Here is a 17,823-nt window from a genome sequence, read left to right as displayed (position 1 = left end):
CAGATATACCTGATCCAGTCCCCTACCTAGGTAGGTGAGCATGTGCATCATACCTGGTTATGCATATGTCACTGGAGTGTCGGAATACATATGTCCTATGTTCAGGTGTGCCTGTCACATGCACCTGTTCAGGGGACTGTGCATGCGCATGACTATACACCCAAGTCCCCCTTGCAAGGGAGAGCCCATGTGTTTATGACACGCATACCTGAATGTCTGTGTATGCACAGCCATGCGCGCAAGTTATCCATCTGTCTGCAGACCTGGCTACATGCATGGAAGGAGGCTGTAGGTGTCCGGGGCTAGAGGTACCCTACAGCTGTGGAGGAGAGGGGTACTGAGCACATGTTTGTCTGGCACACAGTAGGTATGAGACAAGTGTGTGCCGAGTAAAGTACATGTTTGGATACACAGGTCCCAGTGCACGTGTGTACATGTCCACAGGAATGCCCCCAGGGTGGATGAAGGTGCCTAGGTATGTTTACTCGTGTGCTGTGAGCCCAGGCATGAACTTAGAGCTCCCTGGTCCTGGCCAGACCAGGCTGGGCTCCTTGCTGGGCACACGGAAGCCTCTGCCTTGTGTTGGTGCCTGTGCGGGATGCTGCCAGGAGTGTGTTGGTGGCGTGTGTGTGCGTGAACGTGTGTGTGTGCGCGCGTGTGTGTGTAGGAAGAGGCGTTCGCTCTCTTAGACCTTGCTTCTTTCTGTGGTTTGGTTTCTATAGAGACACTTCCTGTGGCAGAGAAAAGAGGTAGTGAGCGGTGTTTCAGGATGTGAGGGCCCGCAGGAGCCGAGTCGGGCTCTCTCCGCTGCCTGCCCGCCACCGTGCAAGCTCTGGCCGGCGCTGCCCACAGTCCCCATGGTGGGCAGCCCCCGCGGCGGGGACCCGTGATCGGCAGCGGCATGCCAGGGAAGCCCAAGCACCTGGGCGTCCCCAACGGGCGCATGGTGAGTGTGGGCTCTGGGCCAGGGCCACGAGGAGGGGGTGGGCACACCCAGGGTGGAGCCCAGGAGGCACACCCGGCAGGGCCAGGCAAGAGCCCACGGGCTGCCAGCAGGCGAGAGAAGTTGGGTACAGACAGCAGCAGGTGGTGGGACCTGGTGCTCTCACCCCTAGATGGGAGCCTGGGACAACCAGCTGGGAGCCTGGTACAACCCTGGCAATGAGGCCAGAGCAGAGTGGGCACAGGCTTCTGGTCCAGCCCCCACCACTCCCTCAGCTGCTGCATCTGGGGCTGGGGCTGCATCCCAGGGTCTCAGGGACAGTTGATGTGCTCCTTGCCCCCTGCACATCCCCACAGTGGCTCAAGCCCCTACATCCCGCTCAGCCTGAGTCCTCCCCTCCTCACCCCCTGCTCCAGGTGCCCAAGGTCATCTTAGTGGCAGCTCTTGCTGGGTCAGTGTCCTCCAGCCAGAGCTACTCCAGAGGCTTCCTGCCAGCGCTAGCATTGTTTGGGCAGCCCGGGATGGGGCAGCAGGGTCAGACCAGGTTGATGCAGCTTCTGCCTGTTCTATTCCTGAGCTTCCAGGAAGGGCTGAGCACTAGGATCCCCCTGGCTGCAGCTGCCCCACCCCCTAACCCTCTCCCTGGCTGCTTAACCCCAGATCAGAGCTGCCCTCAGAGGATGTGGCTCTTCTCATTCATTCAGCAGATGGGGCAAGCTGTGCTGGGCCTCCCTTCTCTCCCTAGGGTTTCCCCCTCACTTGGAAGAGTCCCTCTTAACAACCTCGGGAAGGCCAGTGTCCTGGCCAACCACCAGGCCCCAGCCTAGTATCATGGGCTGAAGCCAGTGGCTCTAGAGAGACCTGGGTTCCAGTCCTGGTTCTGTTCTCTCTTACTGGAGGGAGGGTCCTCGCCAGCTCTCAGTTTCCTCATCCATAAAATGAAGAGGTTGGAATGAATTTCAAGGCTTGTTGAGATGATAGAGTGAAATAATGCATATGAGGCCTTTGACCCATTGTGGGGGCTGCATAATTGTCAGCCCAGTGCCCCCTACATTTTCAGCCCCAATTCAAAGATCTCCTGCCTCACCAAGAAGCTGAGGCACCCTCATCACCACTCCTGCCCCTTAGTTCCCAAAACCTGCCTCTACCTCTTCTTCTTCCAGCATCTCTTTCCTGCCCAGCCCCGGGCTGGCCGGCTGGGAGACAGGCCACCCTTCAAAGCCAGCTCAGCCCCCCATCTCACTGTCTGCAGTACCGACCCCACCATGAAAGTGCAAAAAGAAAACCCACCTCCCTTGCATTCCCACGCCACAGGCATGACACTTGGCTCGTCCTTCCCTAGGCGACCGGGCCAGGAAGCCAAGGAGGCTAACCTCAGGCCCACCCCGGGAGGGCAACTGGATTTATACTTCTGGGACAGTGCCTAGAACTACAGGGCAGCACAGGGGGCCCAGAGACAGACCCAGCCGCTGCCCCTTCTGTGTCAGCCTGTGACTTCTCTACTCAAAAGTCACCCAGAGCGGGGAGGGTGCCCCCAAGGTCTGCCCCCAGTTCCATCAAGCCCACAGACGCCCCGGCTCCTCTCAGAACTGTCACACACAGGTTTATCTTTGCCCTTCCTGGGCCTGTTCCGAACTCTCTGTGCCACTTCTTAGAATCCCGAGGTTCACAGATTGGCTGCCTGCTGGTCACTGAGTAGCTTCCCGCGGCCCTGCACAGCTAGGGCAGGAAGGGCTAAACAGGCACTGGTATCTGAGGTGGGGATGTGGATGGAGGGGCGCCTGGGGGACTGGTATGTCTGGTCCCTCCATGAGTTACCTCCCAACGGAGGCTCAGAGAAGTAAATGCTGTGCCAAGGTCAGCCGAAGAGTAGAGCGTCAGCATCCGAACCCCCAGAACTGCCTGGCCCCGGTCCTCCCCTACCTCTCCTCCCGCCACCATCATTCCCTGCTGTGGAAGCTTCAGTTGTCAGCCTTGCCTCTCTCCCATTCAGCTTGTCAGGCAGTTGCAAGGAAACCTGTCACTTGGAGACATCTCCCAGCCCCCTTCCTAGGGATGTCTTCACACAGCCTCTTTACCATTTCATTTGTTCATGTACTTATTCACTCATTCATTCAACAACCCCTCCTTACTGCCTACTTGGTGCTGCCACTGCCCCTATCCTAGACACTCCCAACCCAGGCCCATCAGCCCTAGTCCCTGCCCCCTAGTCTGGCAAGGCACAAAAGACACAGGTGAAAATACCAGGCAGTGGCTCAAGCCTGGAATCCCAGCGCTTTGGAAGGCCAATGCAGGAGGATCGCTTGAGCCCAGGAGTTTGAGACCAGCCTGGGCAACATAGTAAGGACCCATCTTCTTTTTAATCAGCTGGGCATGGTGGTATGCACCTGTAGTCCCAGCTACTGGGAAACTGAGCTGGGAGGATTGTTTGACCCCAGGAGGTAAAGGCTGCAGTGAGCTGTGATCACACTCAGACTGCACTGCAGTCTGGGTGAAAGAGCAAGATCCTATATATATATTAAAAAAAAAAAAAAAAAAAAAAAAGATGAAGGAAGGAAGGGAGGGAGGGAGAGAGGAGGCAGGCGCAGTTGCTCACACCTGTAATCCCAGCACTTTAGGAGGCCGAGGCAGGCAGATCATGAGGTCAAGAGATTGAGACCATCCTGGCCAATATGGTGAAACCCCTTCTCTACTAAAAATACAAAAAATTAGCCAGGTGTGGTGGTGGGTGCCTGTAGTCCCAGCTACTTGGGAGGCTGAGGCAGGAGAATGGCTTGAACCTGGGAGGCAGAGGTTGCAGTGAGCTGAGATCGTGCTACTGCACTCCAGCCTGGCGACAGAGCGAGACTCTCCACTAGCTCCATGCACCGTGTTGTAGGAGATGGTCCCTAAAGGGTCTGCAAGCTGGAGGAGGGAGGGCACGGCATAGGCCTGGTTGTGGGCAAACACAGGGACAGGGCCCTAGGGGAGGCTGAGAGTTAAGCCTGGAGGGGCAGTTAGCCTGGCCTGTCCTGTCGGAGGGCCTAGTCTTCCCCTCCTGGCAGGAAGACCTGCAAGGCAAAGCCCATGTAGCTCTCTCTTTGTCCCTGGCGTCCAGCTCAGGGCACTTGAGTTCAGGGTGGCCTTATACAGGGGCAAGGCCAGGGGTCATCTCCACAGGCTGGTTCAAGTTGAAGGGATCAGACACCCAGGTTCTGTGTGGACATCTCCAGACAGGGTCTTGCAGCCCCTCAAGCTAGGATGAAATCCTCAAGAGGATGGTAGAGGGTGCCCAGCATAGAAGATGCTCAGAAAATTGGCCCTCCTTCAAGGTCTGATCCCTCTAGAGGGCACAGTTCAAGAGGAGCCCCTGGGCAGGTCATGCCAGATTAGACTTGCCCACCGGTGCCCCAAGGGCTGAGGTCCTGGGCCTCCAGGCTTCCTTGGTCCACAAAGGGAGTCAGCTTGGGTAGAGGGTGGGGAGGCCTCAGGCTCCAGAATCAGGCAAACTTGAGTTCTAATCTCAGTTCCGCCACATCTCAGCTGTGTGGCTTCTTCGGGCCTCAGTTGCCTCATCTGTAAAATGGGGGTAATAATACCTGCCACACAAGATACCTGTAAAGATGGAGTGAGGACATGAATGTGTGCTGCCAGAGGGTGCCTGCCACACAGTCAAAGCTCAGGAAATTGGGGCCTTACTCTCACCTTAGCATTTTCAGGTGCCAGCAGCTCCCCCAGGACCAAATTCCTAAGAAAAAAATATGACCAGCCGAGGTCCAAGCCTGGGTCCGTGTGTCACTGGCCACCACACCCTTCCTTGCCCTTTCTTCCCCTTTTCTCCATTCACTCACCACTTCTTCTCAAGCAGGCTGAAGCAGGGGAGGCCAGCCCTGCTCAACACAACTTCCCCAGGCCCTGCAGTGGCAGCCAGGGCAGGCCAGAGCCCCTGCAAGGCCCCTGCACGCCTGCACCTCACTCTGCTGTGGGGTGCTGCTCTAATTGTGGCATGCCTGGTGCTTTCACTCATGGGGCCTCATTCAAGCTTCACAGCAGCCTCAGGAAATTGGGAGTGCTGAGCCCCATGCTACCCAGGGAAAACTGAAGCTCAGAGAAGTTACTTGTTCCCAAATAGCAGGGCTGGAATTGGATTCCACCCCCACTCCCACCCATCTCCAGATTTCTGTCCCTACTCAATTTCAGCTCCAGCTATGCTATCAACAACTGTCAGGGCAAGAGAGGCTCAGGATGGAGAGCTACAGGTGGCATTCAGGGGCTGAGAATCCCTAGTGAAGGGGTGCCAAGGCCAGGGTCCTGATGGCTGCTTGGGAGCACGGGGCAAAGAGGGTGCTTCTTGAGGAGGGAGTTCAGATCTGACCCCTCCCACCAACCAGGCCAGGACTCCACGGGCCACCAGACTGGCAGGGGAGAGAGGCCGGGACATGGGTGGATAAGCACGTGGTGGGAAGGGGCATTCAAGGGGCCTGGTGTTTGGGGACGACTAATGTCAATGGGCAGAGATTGGGGAGCAATTCCAAGCGAAGAACAGGAGCAGATACCCAGGCACTGGTAATGGCAAAGCCGGAAGCAGGGGTGTGGGGAAAATAGAAAAGTTCGGTGAAGTGTAGGGTGGAGGTGAGGGGGAGGGAAATGGGTGAGGCTGAAGGGGGTTCATTAGTCAGGCCCAGGTAGGGTTTTAGCCGTAACCTGGCAACCGCAACGTGCCTCCGGGGGCAGGGAAAGGGCCCGGGTTGGCACCGTGGGGAGGGGTGGGGCCTGGGGAGGATCTGGCAGGCAGCCCCACTTAACGACATTCAGTTAAGCAGAATATGGAAAATAAACCTGTGAGGGCCAAACAAAATTGAAGTGCTGGCTGGCGCCAGCTCCAGCGCCTATCACCCCTGACTCGGGGTTAGAGGGCAGGACAGAGGCTCAGGGTGTGCGCGAGGAGGGCAGGGCCAGGCAGCCCAGCGGAGGAGGGCGAGTCCGTGTGATTCTCGGGGATCTGGGGGAGGGCGATGACTGCGTCTCCGAGGCTGGGAACACCGTGGCGGTACAGCCGGGGGAGGAGGAGCCCGGGCGCGGGCAGGTAGGTGCAGGCTGCAGAGGAACCTTGCGGCCGCGCGGGGAAAGGCTTCGTCCCGTCCCTCCTCGCAGCCCTCTGCCGCCCTCGGAGTGGGGACTTTCTCCTGTCGCCGTGGGAAGCACCGACTTTCGTTGGGGGATTTGACTCTGCGGGGAGGACAGAGCGGGGAGCACGAGAGCAGGGCCAGGAGGGGCGGGGCCGGAGACGGGGGCGGGGCGTGCTGGGCCCGACGCCCCGCCCAGCGCGCTCTGCGCTAACTCGCTGCCCTCCGCTGCAACTTCTTATCCCCGGGCTCCAGATGGGAAGCGCAGCTCAGGGAGGAGCCCGAAGTTGTAAAACTGGAAAAAGTCAGGGCTGGGGTTTGAGTCCGGGTCTGAGAGACCCCCCCAACACCTGTGGTCTTTCCTTCTATGGCGGGAGTGGCAAACTCGAATGTGTAGCGGGGTCAGGCATCAATACTGACACAAGAACAACATTAATACTAACGTTCCTTGAACATTTACTACACGCCCGATAGTGTTCTGAGTTCTTTATATATATTTCACTCATTTAATCGCACCAATCCTTCGAAGTCAGTACCATTATTTGCTCCATTTTTAGAGAGGAAAAAACTGAGGCACAGAGAGGTTAAGTACCTCGTCCAAAGTCACACAGCACAAATTTGACCTCCCAAATTTGAGCCTGCCTCCCACTGCCTCCACAAGTAACATAAATGCATTAAACTGGCCCCAGAGGCCTCTGAGAAGAGTGTAAGCCCTTTTGGGGAAGGTGGTGGCTGCTCAATCCCGGACAAGGTTGTCCTGCTGGGAAGGAGCTGGAGCATTACAGTCTCATGGAGCAAGTGGAATTTAAAATCTCTTGCTTTTTAAATGTGGAAAATACCTTTAAATAAATAAATTAATTAATAATAATAATAATAATAATAATAAAACCTGAGAGGGCCAAGATCATAGTAATTTCCCACATATCTGCAGACCGGATCTGGCCCGCAGATGGCCACCCTGTGACCTGAATACTCTCAGGGTGAGAGTAGGAAACAGAGAGGGAGGTTCCATTCAGGAGGGTGGGGGTGGGGGGGCTTTCCAGGGGTGGAGATGTTTGCAGGCCTGTTTCCAGTTGGGAGGGAATAAGGGGCTGGTGGTAGGAACTTCTGTGACAGGGCATGGTGAAAATGTAGGAGGTAAGTGGGAAGTAGGAACTGGGGATGACTCAAGCCCTGATGTTGGAAGCCTAGGTGATGGGAAGAAAGATGGGGGCAAGGAAGCTGGTTTGGTACTGTGTTTTGGTGGAGGCAGAGGGAGCTTCCATTTGGGACTTCCATTTGGGAGCTTGAGGGCTTGTGGGACATTTGAGGGGGGACTCGCCCCCCTCCGCTGGGCTGCCTGGCCCTGCCCTCCTCTCACACACCCTGAGCCTCTGTCCTGCCCTCTAACCCAGAGTCAGGGGTGATAGGCACTGGAGCTGTTACCAGGAAGTTAGTTATGTGTGTCTGGAGCTGCGGATCTGTGGATGGGACAAAGTGCCCAGGACAGAGCCAGAGGGGGGTTGACGCCACATTGCATGAGTGGGAGATAGTGGGGAAGCTGGAGGAGCTGCTAGGAAGGTAAAAAGAGAAACAAGAGAAACCACCGCAAGAGTCATTTTGAGAGGAGAGTTTTTCTGTTTCACTAATGATTGGGATTCCCAGAGAAACCAGAGTTGTGCATTGGGGGCAAGGATGGAGTTAGCTACTGCAGCAGTGCTACTCACAGAGTAGTCCCTGAACCAGCAGCATCAGCATTGCCTGGGAGCTTGGTAGAAATGGACAGCCTCAGGCCCCATCTTGGACCTACTGAACCTGAATCTCCAGAGGTGGGGTCCTCCCACTCTGCACTGAAGTTTGAGAACCACTGCTCTGTACTATAGAACAGCATCCTGCGCCCTCCCAAGGTGGTAATGGGACTCTGGGCCCAATAGGAAACACATGCAATAAGAAGATTACTGGCTGCAGAGACACCTCTCCTTCCTCAAAGACAGCACATGTTTATACAGCCCATATCACATGCTGGCCCCTGTTCTAGATGCTGTGGATATATTTTTATTTGATTTTCTTTTATTGAGACAGAGTTTTGCTCTTGTCACCCAGGCTGGAGGGCAATGGCACAATCTCAGCTCACTGCAACCTCAGCCTCCTGGGTTCAAGTGATTCTCCCGCCTCAGCCTCCTGAGTAGCTGGGATTACAGGCATCCACAAGCATGCCCAGCTAATTTTTTTTTTTTTTTTTTTTTTTGTATTTTTAGTAGAGACTGGGTTTCACCATGCTGGCCAGGCCGGTCTCGAACTCCTGACCTCAGGTGATCCACCCATCTCGGCCTCCCAAAGTGCTAGGATTACAGGTGTGAACTACCGTGTCCAGCCAATGCTGTGAATATATTAAACTGACTTGATCTTCACATCAAGATGGAGGCAAATGGTTTGCCTCCATTTGTAAATAGGCATTATCTCCTGTTTACAGATTACAGATGGAGGCAAACAAGTTAACTAACTTGCCCAAAGTTACACAGCTAGTAAGTGGCAGAGACTAAAGTCTGTTCCTACCCACCATGCTATGCACACCTGGCTCACCCAGCAGGGGCTGGGGGAGGAGGGAACCAGGGGCTGCTGGAAGGTACCTGGCATAAGTCCCAGTACTTAGTGGTTGGCACAGGATGGAAGGGGAGCCAGGGGCAGCCTGAGCAAAACCCTGACCAAGTAGAACCTGGCCGGGGATGCCCAGGTGGAGGAGAACACAGTTCCAGCTCCTGGGAGTTGGGCCCAGAACTGTCCCCTGGGAATCCTCACTGGGCTCGTCTGACTTTCTCTGTTGGGTCTCTTATAGGTTCTGGCTGTGTCAGATGGAGGTAAGTGACAGAATGTGTGGAGGAGAACTGGCTGAGTAGGAGGGAGGAGGGAGGTGGAGATGGGTGGGGACACCCCTGCCACCTGCTATCTTTCCAGGGAACATGGCTGCAGAGTGGATGACAGGGTAGGGTGGGTTGTGCCAGGGGCTGGGGAAGGCAACAAGGCTCACCCCGACTTGTCCATCCCCCTGCAGAGCTGAGCAGCACGACGGGGCCCCAGGGCCAGGGCGAGGGCCGCGGCAGCTCCCTCAGCATCCACAGCCTCCCCAGTGGTCCCAGCAGCCCCTTCCCAACCGAGGAGCAGCCTGTGGCCAGCTGGGCCCTGTCCTTCGAGCGGCTGCTGCAGGACCCGCTGGGCCTGGCTTACTTCACTGTAAGCCTGGGGTAGGGAAAGGGAAGGGGGGACGCGGGAGAGGGCAGGGCTTAGATGGAGCTTCAGGCTGGCCAGAGTGGGGTCCTCTGTCAGCTTCCTCATCTAGACTTCCTGCAGCACCCTCTTCCTCTTCTCCCAGCTGGGAACTTTTCTTCCTTCTCCCTGTCCTTGTCTCTGCCTCTCATTTTCTCTCCCTGTCTTCAGATCGATCTAGCTCCATCTGTCTGGCTCTGTCTGTCTGGCTTGGTCTCTTGGCCCTGTCTCTGTCCCAATCTCTTTGATCACATCCCCCAGTTTGGTCTCTGTGTCTCTGAGTCTCTGCCTGCCTCCCCCTCCTTCCCTTCCCAGGAGTTCCTGAAGAAGGAGTTCAGCGCGGAAAACGTGACTTTCTGGAAGGCCTGCGAGCGCTTCCAACAGATCCCGGCCAGCGATACCCAGCAGGTGGGGGAAGGGGGAGCTGGGGCCGAGGGCTGGGGAGAGGGGAACTGGGCCATGCTCCCTGACCAACTCCTCCTGTCCCTCCTCCTTCAGCTAGCTCAGGAGGCCCGCAACATCTACCAGGAGTTCCTGTCCAGCCAGGCGCTGAGCCCAGTGAACATCGACCGTCAGGCCTGGCTTGGCGAGGAGGTGCTGGCCGAGCCCCGGCCGGACATGTTTCGGGTACAGCAGCTTCAGGTGGGCGATCCCGGGGGGATTGGCCTTGAAAGGGAGACAAAAGGCGCAGGGGCGGGGTCGGACCCTGGCGGGGAGTCTGAACTACAAAGCGGAGGGGGCAAATTTGGAGGCGGAGACAGAGCCAAATGCCTGGGCAGGCAGGGCGGAGCTCAGAGGGCGGTATCAGAGGCATCCGGGAAGGACAGTTAGAGGCGGAGCCTAGCTGAGCTCGGGGCGGGCCTAGACCCCGGAGTGGGTATAGGAACCGAGGTCGGGGCGGGGCTTGGGAAATCCCGCCCTAGGTTTGGGGTGGGGCCAGCCCCAAGGACCCGGCCTGGGTGCAGGCAGCCCAGCGTCCCCACCCCAGCCCCTGCTCACCTGTTCCGGGGTCGCCCCGCAGATCTTCAACTTGATGAAGTTCGACAGCTATGCGCGCTTCGTCAAGTCCCCGCTGTACCGCGAGTGCCTGCTAGCCGAAGCCGAGGGGCGCCCTCTGCGGGCACCTGGCTCCTCGCGCCTCGGCAGCCCTGACGCCACGAGGAAGGTGCATGGGACTGGGCGAGGGACTGGGCGAGGCGGGGGGTCCTGCGGACCGCGTGCAAGAGGGGACGCCCCCGGGTGCATATCTGCGGGTCTGTGCCCACGGTCTGCATGCGGGCTGGGGCCCAGCCCGGTGCCAGCGCCTCCCCTGTACCCACAGAAGCCGAAGCTGAAGCCCGGGAAGTCGCTGCCGCTGGGTGTGGAGGAGTTGGGGCAGCTGCCACCCGTTGAGGGTCCTGGAGGCCGCCCTCTCCGCAAGTCCTTCCGCAGGGGTGAGGGCAGGAGCGAGCAACAGAGATGTGGGGAAGGCGGGAGTTTGGGCAAGTTTGGGGAGTGCCCCCTTCGTCCTACGTGGCCCACAGTCTGTAAGGCTGTGAAAATTGAAACGCAGGTCCCAGTGACCACCACACTCCCCTGGGTGGTTCGGGTCTTGAGCTAGACGACAGACGTTTGGAAATCTCCAACGGTGGTGTCGCTCCCAGGGGTTTACACCTGGGCCCCTGCAGGATGGCTCCAAACAAGGCCCACCAGTGGGGAACAGGCTTCCGCAGAGGATGGGTGAGGGCGGGGGGCTGTTCGCGTTCATCGCTCCCTCTTCACTAGAGCTGGGCGGGACTGCAAACGCCGCCTTGCGCCGAGAGTCTCAGGGCTCCCTCAACTCCTCCGCCAGCCTGGACCTTGGCTTCCTAGCCTTTGTCAGCAGCAAATCTGAGGTGAGACGACTGTTGGGAAAGACAAGATGCTCTATGGGCTAGGGTCACTACTCGGGCCCGTTTATGTGGTGGCCCTCATTCCAAGTTGCTGTCCTTACTGCGTCTCCCAGCTTGCTCCCAGCCAACCCTTCAGCCTCCTTACTTGTCTCCTGTCCTCACTATATTGGTCCCCATATATGTCATGGGTATACATCCTCAGTCGGCAGATGTGTGCACATGTGCAGCGCCCAGGTGTGTATACACAGCACGTATGTGGGAATCAGCGAGTGGACCCGTCTCTAGGTGCACGTATGCCTGGGTGTGCATACATGTGTTCCTGCAGGAGGACGTATCTTTGCCTGCCTTGGGAGTGCGTGTGCATGCTTGAGTCCCAGCAAGCTTACCTGTCTCTGTGTACCTGTGTGCATGCCCTTGCATGTGTACACACAATCTCCCCCACTCCTGCCCCGAATCAGAGCCACCGGAAGAGCCTTGGGAGCACGGAGGGTGAAAGTGAAAGCCGGCCAGGCAAGTACTGCTGTGTGTACCTGCCCGATGGCACAGCCTCCTTGGCCCTGGCCAGACCTGGCCTCACCATCCGAGACATGCTGGCAGGGATCTGTGAGAAACGAGGCCTCTCTCTACCTGACATCAAGGTCTACCTGGTGGGCAATGAACAGGTGGGAACCTGACCTGGCTCCAACTCTAACCTCCTTCCTGATCCTGACCCCAACTCCATTTCTGTCTCTGCTCAGTCATGCCTCCAGCCCCAATTCAAGTTCTCAACCCAACTCCAAAGCAAGCTCAGCACCAACTTTCACTCACTCAGACATCCACCCACCCCCCACCTCATGTCCTTCCAGGTTTCCAGCTTCCTCTAGCATCCTACTGTGGTGATCTTAGGGAGGTAAAACTGGAGAGAACCACTGTTGGAGCTGGGGTTTGCCCCTCATCATTCCCAGAGTCCAGACTCCCATCCCCACAGACCCATCCTGGAAATGGCCATCCGTGGGGTGCCCTCACCTCCTTAGCCTCTAGGGGCACCCAACTGCACCTAACCAATGAACTTTTTCCTTTAGGTGCAAACTAGCTTAAACTTTAAAGAAGACCTAGGGGAAAACTGGCTTTAAAGGAAACCATTCAGTCAGGGGAATCTCAAGGGAGAATGCTACCTTCCAGGGGGCCATCGGGATTTCATTTACCTGGTAGACAAGTCCTAAGGCCTTGCCAGGTGTGTGGGGGAGAGGAACCTAGATCTGGGGCTGTCCTCCTGGCCCACAGGCTGAAAGTAAGCCAAGCAGGGAGTGATCAGGGAGGAGGAAGAGTGAAAACTCCAGAGAAGGTCTCTTGGGAGAGGGTAGGCATTTCTGGCTGGTGTCCGGAAGGCTTCATGGAAGAAGCAGCAGTTGATGTGGATGGGGAGGAGTTTGCCTGGCAGAGCTGTGGGGGAGGATATTCCAGGCAGAGGGAACAGCTTAGGCAAAGGCCTGCAGGCGGGTACTTGCGGGCCATGTTCAGGGGCCTGGAGTGCAGGGGTGCGAGGGCAGTAGTGGGAGGCGTTCTGCCCACTCTTCTCAGGCCGCTAGGGCGGCTGCCAGCAGCCCAGATGGGCTTTCATACGTGCTAAATATAACTTCCTCACCCACACTCCACCTGCTCCTGCAGCACAGCATAAGCCTACTGCCTGGGAGATGCTGCCCCCAACCCCCACATCAGGCTGGAGCAGGCAGTGGGTCCTCTGAAGGTGGTCATCACGAGAGTTACTGTTTATGTACCTACTGTGTGCCAGGCATTGTGCCAGATGCTTCACATCCTCTGGTTTCACAGCAGTTTGAGAGTGGGCCCTTTTTGAATGAGGAAACATGAAGTGTCCTTAGTAGCGGGGAACGGAGAGAAGTGGACAAATGTCAAAAATGGGACCAGGCCAGGGTGGTTGATCAAAGGTGGGTGGTGAGGGAGGAAATGCTTCCAGCTGGTCTGGTCGGATTTCACACACCTGAGGGACACGGGACAACTGTCCTGGAGGCAGAGCCTGTCCTGGCACAGAAAGAGTACGCCAGGGATCCCGGATCTAGGCCTGCCCCTTATCATTTCATGCCAGCAGCTACGTTTCTCGTAATTTCTGTCCTTCCCCAAGAATGTCCAGCATTCTTGCCACTTTTCTCCCTGGCCTTGGCTTTCCTGGGCTTGGACTCCAGCTTGGTACCTTAACCCATTTGCTCCCCTACAGCTCTTCCCCCCTCCATCCCTCCCTCTAGGAAGCCCCAGTGGTGGCCATGGGAGGGCGTGAAGTTGTTCTCAGACCCACAGGGATGGCTGGGGGTTGGGGGAGGGACTCTTAGACCCTGCCTGGCATCCACAGAAGGCCCTGGTCCTGGATCAGGACTGCACCGTGCTGGCGGATCAGGAAGTGCGGCTGGAAAACAGGATCACCTTCGAGTGAGTGTCCTGCCCCCAAGTCTGGGTCCCAGGTCCTGACGCTCCCTTCAGGCCCTGTTCTAGAGCTACCTGGCTCCCCAGGCCCCGCCCCTCGTGCTAGCCCCGCCCCTGGGACAAACCCCGCCCCCTACAAGCCAGTCCCACCTTCTGCAGTTCAAGCTCCATCCCCTCGCGTTTGTCCTGGGAAGGGTTTGGCGGGGGGCCGGCCCTCCGGCCCTCTGCTGCCCGAGGGTTCCGCGCAGGCTCGAGCTGACGGCGCTGGAGCGCGTGGTACGGATCTCAGCCAAGCCCACCAAGCGGCTGCAGGAGGCGCTGCAGCCCATTCTGGAGAAGCACGGCTTGAGCGCGCTAGAGGTGGCGCTGCACCGGGTGAGCTGCCGGCCCGCGGGGCGAGGCGAGGAGGGGCGAGGCGGGGAGAGGCGGGGAGAGGCGGGGCGAGGCGGGGAGGGGCGGGGCGGGGCGGGGCGGGGCGGAGGCCTGTACCGCGGGCTGCTGACCTCTCCCCACAGCCAGGCGAGAAGCAGCCTCTGGATCTGGGGACGCTAGTGAGCTCGGTGGCGGCCCAGAGACTGGTTTTGGACACTCTTCCAGGTAGGGGACGTTGGCCTCGGGGCTTGATCTGGAACAGCTGTGGCCCAGGAGGAAGGGGGTCCAGGTGGGAGGCAAACACTAACTATGGCGCTGTCTGCTGCAGGTGTGAAGATCTCCAAAGCCCGTGACAAATCTCCCTGCCGCAGCCAGGTGAGCAAAAGGCGAGTGGCCTCTTCCACCCTCTGCTTCTCCCCTCCCGATTTTGGCTCTGACCCCACATTCTCGCAGGGCTGCCCACCTAGAACTCAGGACAAGGCCGCCCATCCCCCTCCAGCGTCCCCCAGTTCTCTGGTGAAGGTGCCCAGTAGTGCTACTGGAAAGCGGCAGACCTGTGACATCGAAGGTACATGGTGGATGAGCTGGGGATCAGAGAGACTAGGGCAGTGGGGTTGGGGACCATTCAGGGTGGCATCAGAGAGCCTTGGGCTAAGGCAGGGGGCTGGGTGCCATTGGGCGTGGAACAGGAAGGATGGGGGTTGGGGGGTCAAAGGGGCTGGAACAGGGGGCCACAGGCCATAGGTGCTGGGGCCAGGGAGGCAGTGGCCACAGTAAGGCAGCGGGACTATTGTGGGCTGGCATATAGGCAGGTCTGCCCGGGAGGCCCTCATGCTGTGGCTTGCCTCCAGGCCTGGTAGAGCTGCTGAACCGGGTGCAGAGCAGTGGGGCCCACGACCAGAGGGGCCTTCTGAGGAAAGAGGACCTGGTACTTCCAGAATTTCTGCAGCTGCCTACCCAAGGGCCCAGCTCCCAGGAGACCCCACCACAGACTGAATCAGCAGCCCAGCCCATCGGGGGATCCTTGAACTCCACCACCGACTCAGCCCTCTGACAGCTACCCAGCAGTCCAGGACAGCTGCATGGCACCCGGCGGGCCGAGCATGCCATGGGTCCGCTCTGCATGCCCTGTCTGTGCCATGAGTGTCCCTGGCCCCTTCCTGCCATGGGCAGGCCCGCAGGAAGAGCCGGTAGGGGTGGAGAGGGGACTCAGATGAGACACACCCCACAGCTGCCACTGCCTTGTCCCTCAACAAGCTCACCCCCAATCCCTTGCAGCCAGGCCACAGTCGGGGAGGTGGGTCCAGCCCCTTGGAACAGGCTTGCCCAACACGGAGGGATGGCGTTGGCAGTGCCAGCCTCCCCAGCCTGTGCCAAGCTTCAACAGGGGCAAGAGGAGGGGCCGGCCCCTCCTCAGGGAGCTGGTATGAGTAAGGCCTGAGGGTGCAGGCGGGCAGCCCTGTACCCTACCCACATAGACTATACTGTACATACAGATTTTGCAGTAGGCTTGGGGCAGCTGGGTTTGTCCTTGATGTATGATACTGTTATTATAATAATTATTATTATTCTGCCATGAGTTGTCTTCCTTGTGTGCCAGACTGTCCTGTGGCTTCCCCCACCCTCAAAACACACTGCTTCTGTCACCAAGGTCAGTGCCAGGAAACTCTTGGGGACCTCAGGATGTGCCTCCTGGCTTCCTGTTTTCAGAACCTCTCTTCCTGACTGCACAGTATATGGGGTGGTGTGTGAATATCTTACAGTTTTTTTTTTTTTTTTTTTAAATATGGGAGGCTGGGTGAGGTGGCTCACGCCTGTAATCTCAGCACTTTGGGAGACCAAGGGGGGTGGGGGTGGATCACTTGAGCTCAGGAGTTTGAGACCAGCCTGGGCAACATGTCAAAACTCTGTCTCTACCAAAAATACAAAAAATTACCTGGGTGTGGTGGTGCATGCCTATGGTCCCAGCTACTCGGGAGACAGGTGGGAGAGGATCGCTTGAGCCCGGAAGGCAGAGGTTGCAGTGAGCTGAGATCATGCCACCGCACTCCAGCCTGGATGACAGAGTGAGACCTGTCATGGTGTGGAGGTGAGAGAAAGGGCAGGGAGAGGTGTGGGGGTGAAGAACCCTGTGGGGAGCTGTGCCTCTCCATCATGTTGCTGTTGTACTATGGTCTCTGTGAATCTGAGTACATCATTCTGGTCACTGTTCTCTGCTTCTATTGGGGACTGAGTGTCTCTGCACACATAACTGGGGAATCCTTCGAGGGCACCAAAGGTCTATAAGGGGGACACTGTTGTAGCAGGGGCAGGTTCTCTTTTTTTTTTTTTTTTGAGACGGAGTCTCGCTCTGTCGCCCAGGCTGGAGTACGGTGGCACGATCTCAGCTCACTGCAAGCTCCGCTTCCAGGGTTCACACCATTCTCCTGCCTCAGCCTCCTGAGTAGCTGGGACTACAGGCTCCCGCCACCGTGCCCAGCTAATTTTTTGTAATTTTAGTAGAGACGGGGTTTCACCGTGTTAGCCAGGATGGTCTCGATCTCCTGACCTTGTGAGCCACCCGCCTCGGCCTCCCATAGTGCTGGGATTACAGGCGTGACCACCGCGCCCGGCCCCTCAGGGGCAGGTTCTCACTTTTACCTGCTTTAGCTGGGTGGTCTAGCTGGAAGTCCAAACCCCTCACTGTGGGAGGCAAGGAGGACCTCCCAGAAGGAGGGCCCCAGACTGTGGGGAGAGAAGCCAGACTGGCTTCCAGCCCAGAGAGGTAAGTGCTGCAACAGGAAGCTAGGGGGCGTAGGGGCCAGGAGAAGGCACCTGAGAGAGTGAGGGGGGTCTCCTGACTGCCTCAAACAGGTCACATTGCCTTCCCCATTGGAATCTTTGCACTCGCTGTCTCCTCTGCCAGGAACTCCTCTTACCTGCCCCATGCTCAGTCAACTGGCTCCTCCTCCTCCTTGAAATCTGTGGGGTTTGCCAGCCACCCTGTCCCACTATGGGAGCTTCACACCTCTGCCCCCTCAACCCATTTTGTTTGGCTGGCATAACCGGATCCCTGGCAAGCCTGGCTAATCAGACTACTCCATTCCACTGGCCAATCAGAGTACTCCATTCCACCAGCCAATCAGAGTATTACATTTCCCTGGCCAGAATTTTGTTCAAACATAGTCCTCTGACCTCAGGTGTTCCAATCAGAGTCCCAATCCTGGTCATTTTCTACCATCTCCTGGGGTTTGTAGAAAGGACCCTTAGGGAGTGAACCCGCATGTGAATGCAGCCAACACTGGAGAGCAAGACTAAAAGATGGAGGAAGATTCCTGACGAAATCCAGCTATACCTGAAGTAAAACACTCCTTGCTTTTCTCCTTGTGCAAGCCAATAAATCCTTTTCGTGTGTGTGCTTGTTACTGTGAGAGGTTTTTAAGACCTGCAACCACAAAAGTCCTGCCTCATTGAAGATCTGTTTAAACACCTCAGAAGATCCTTCTCTAGTCACCCAGTATAACCAGGGAAGGGCTCCCTGACTCTGTTCTCTATCATTCTAGCCAGTTTTCTAAATTCGCGGTAGTTATCCCACTGTGCAATTACCTTGTTTACTGATTGATACTCATGTGCTGACAATATGATGATACTCATGCTGCGATGGTAGAAACCTTGTCCATCTTTTTTTTTTTTTTTTTTTTTTTTAGATGGAGTCTCACTCTGTTGCCTAGACTGGAGTGCAGTGGCTCGATCTCGGCTCACTGCAACCTCCACCTCCTGGGTTCAAGCGATTCTCCTGCCTCAGCCTTCTGAGTAGCTGGGATCATAGGCATGCACCACCACGCCCAGCTAATTTTTGTATTTTTAGTAGAGATGGGGTTTCATCATGTTGGCC

General features: G+C 57.2%; 1 protein-coding gene across 1 annotated transcript; it reads left to right on the top strand.

Annotated features, from left to right (window-relative positions):
• The first annotated feature begins 739 nt into the window (after positions 1-739).
• Positions 740-15,523, top strand: RGS14 (regulator of G protein signaling 14). The gene is made up of 15 exons (XM_054487275.2): positions 740-946; positions 8,864-8,885; positions 9,080-9,258; positions 9,607-9,699; positions 9,790-9,933; positions 10,313-10,456; positions 10,613-10,724; positions 11,056-11,165; positions 11,621-11,824; positions 13,507-13,583; positions 13,826-13,952; positions 14,093-14,174; positions 14,278-14,324; positions 14,403-14,517; positions 14,801-15,523. Exons 1-15 carry the CDS (start codon positions 902-904, stop codon positions 15,001-15,003), a joined length of 1,704 nt encoding a protein of 567 aa, XP_054343250.1. The 5' UTR covers positions 740-901; the 3' UTR covers positions 15,004-15,523.
• Positions 15,524-17,823: the final 2,300 nt, after the last annotated feature.

This window comes from Pongo pygmaeus, chromosome 4, assembly GCF_028885625.2.
Source record: "Pongo pygmaeus isolate AG05252 chromosome 4, NHGRI_mPonPyg2-v2.0_pri, whole genome shotgun sequence".
In the NCBI taxonomy this organism is placed as follows: domain Eukaryota; kingdom Metazoa; phylum Chordata; class Mammalia; order Primates; family Hominidae; genus Pongo; species Pongo pygmaeus.
The sequence above is the reverse complement of the archived record's forward strand: the minus strand, read 5'-3'. Positions and strand labels throughout refer to the sequence as shown.

Excerpts from the sequence above, each read along its gene's own strand:
- RGS14 (XM_054487275.2), top strand. The coding sequence starts at position 902 with ATGCCAGGGAAGCCCAAGCACCTGGGCGTCCCCAACGGGCGCATG. Across the intron at positions 947-8,863 it reads GCGTCCCCAACGGGCGCATG|GTTCTGGCTGTGTCAGATGG; the intron begins GTGAGTGTGGGC and ends GGTCTCTTATAG. Across the intron at positions 13,584-13,825 it reads GAAAACAGGATCACCTTCGA|GCTCGAGCTGACGGCGCTGG; the intron begins GTGAGTGTCCTG and ends GGTTCCGCGCAG.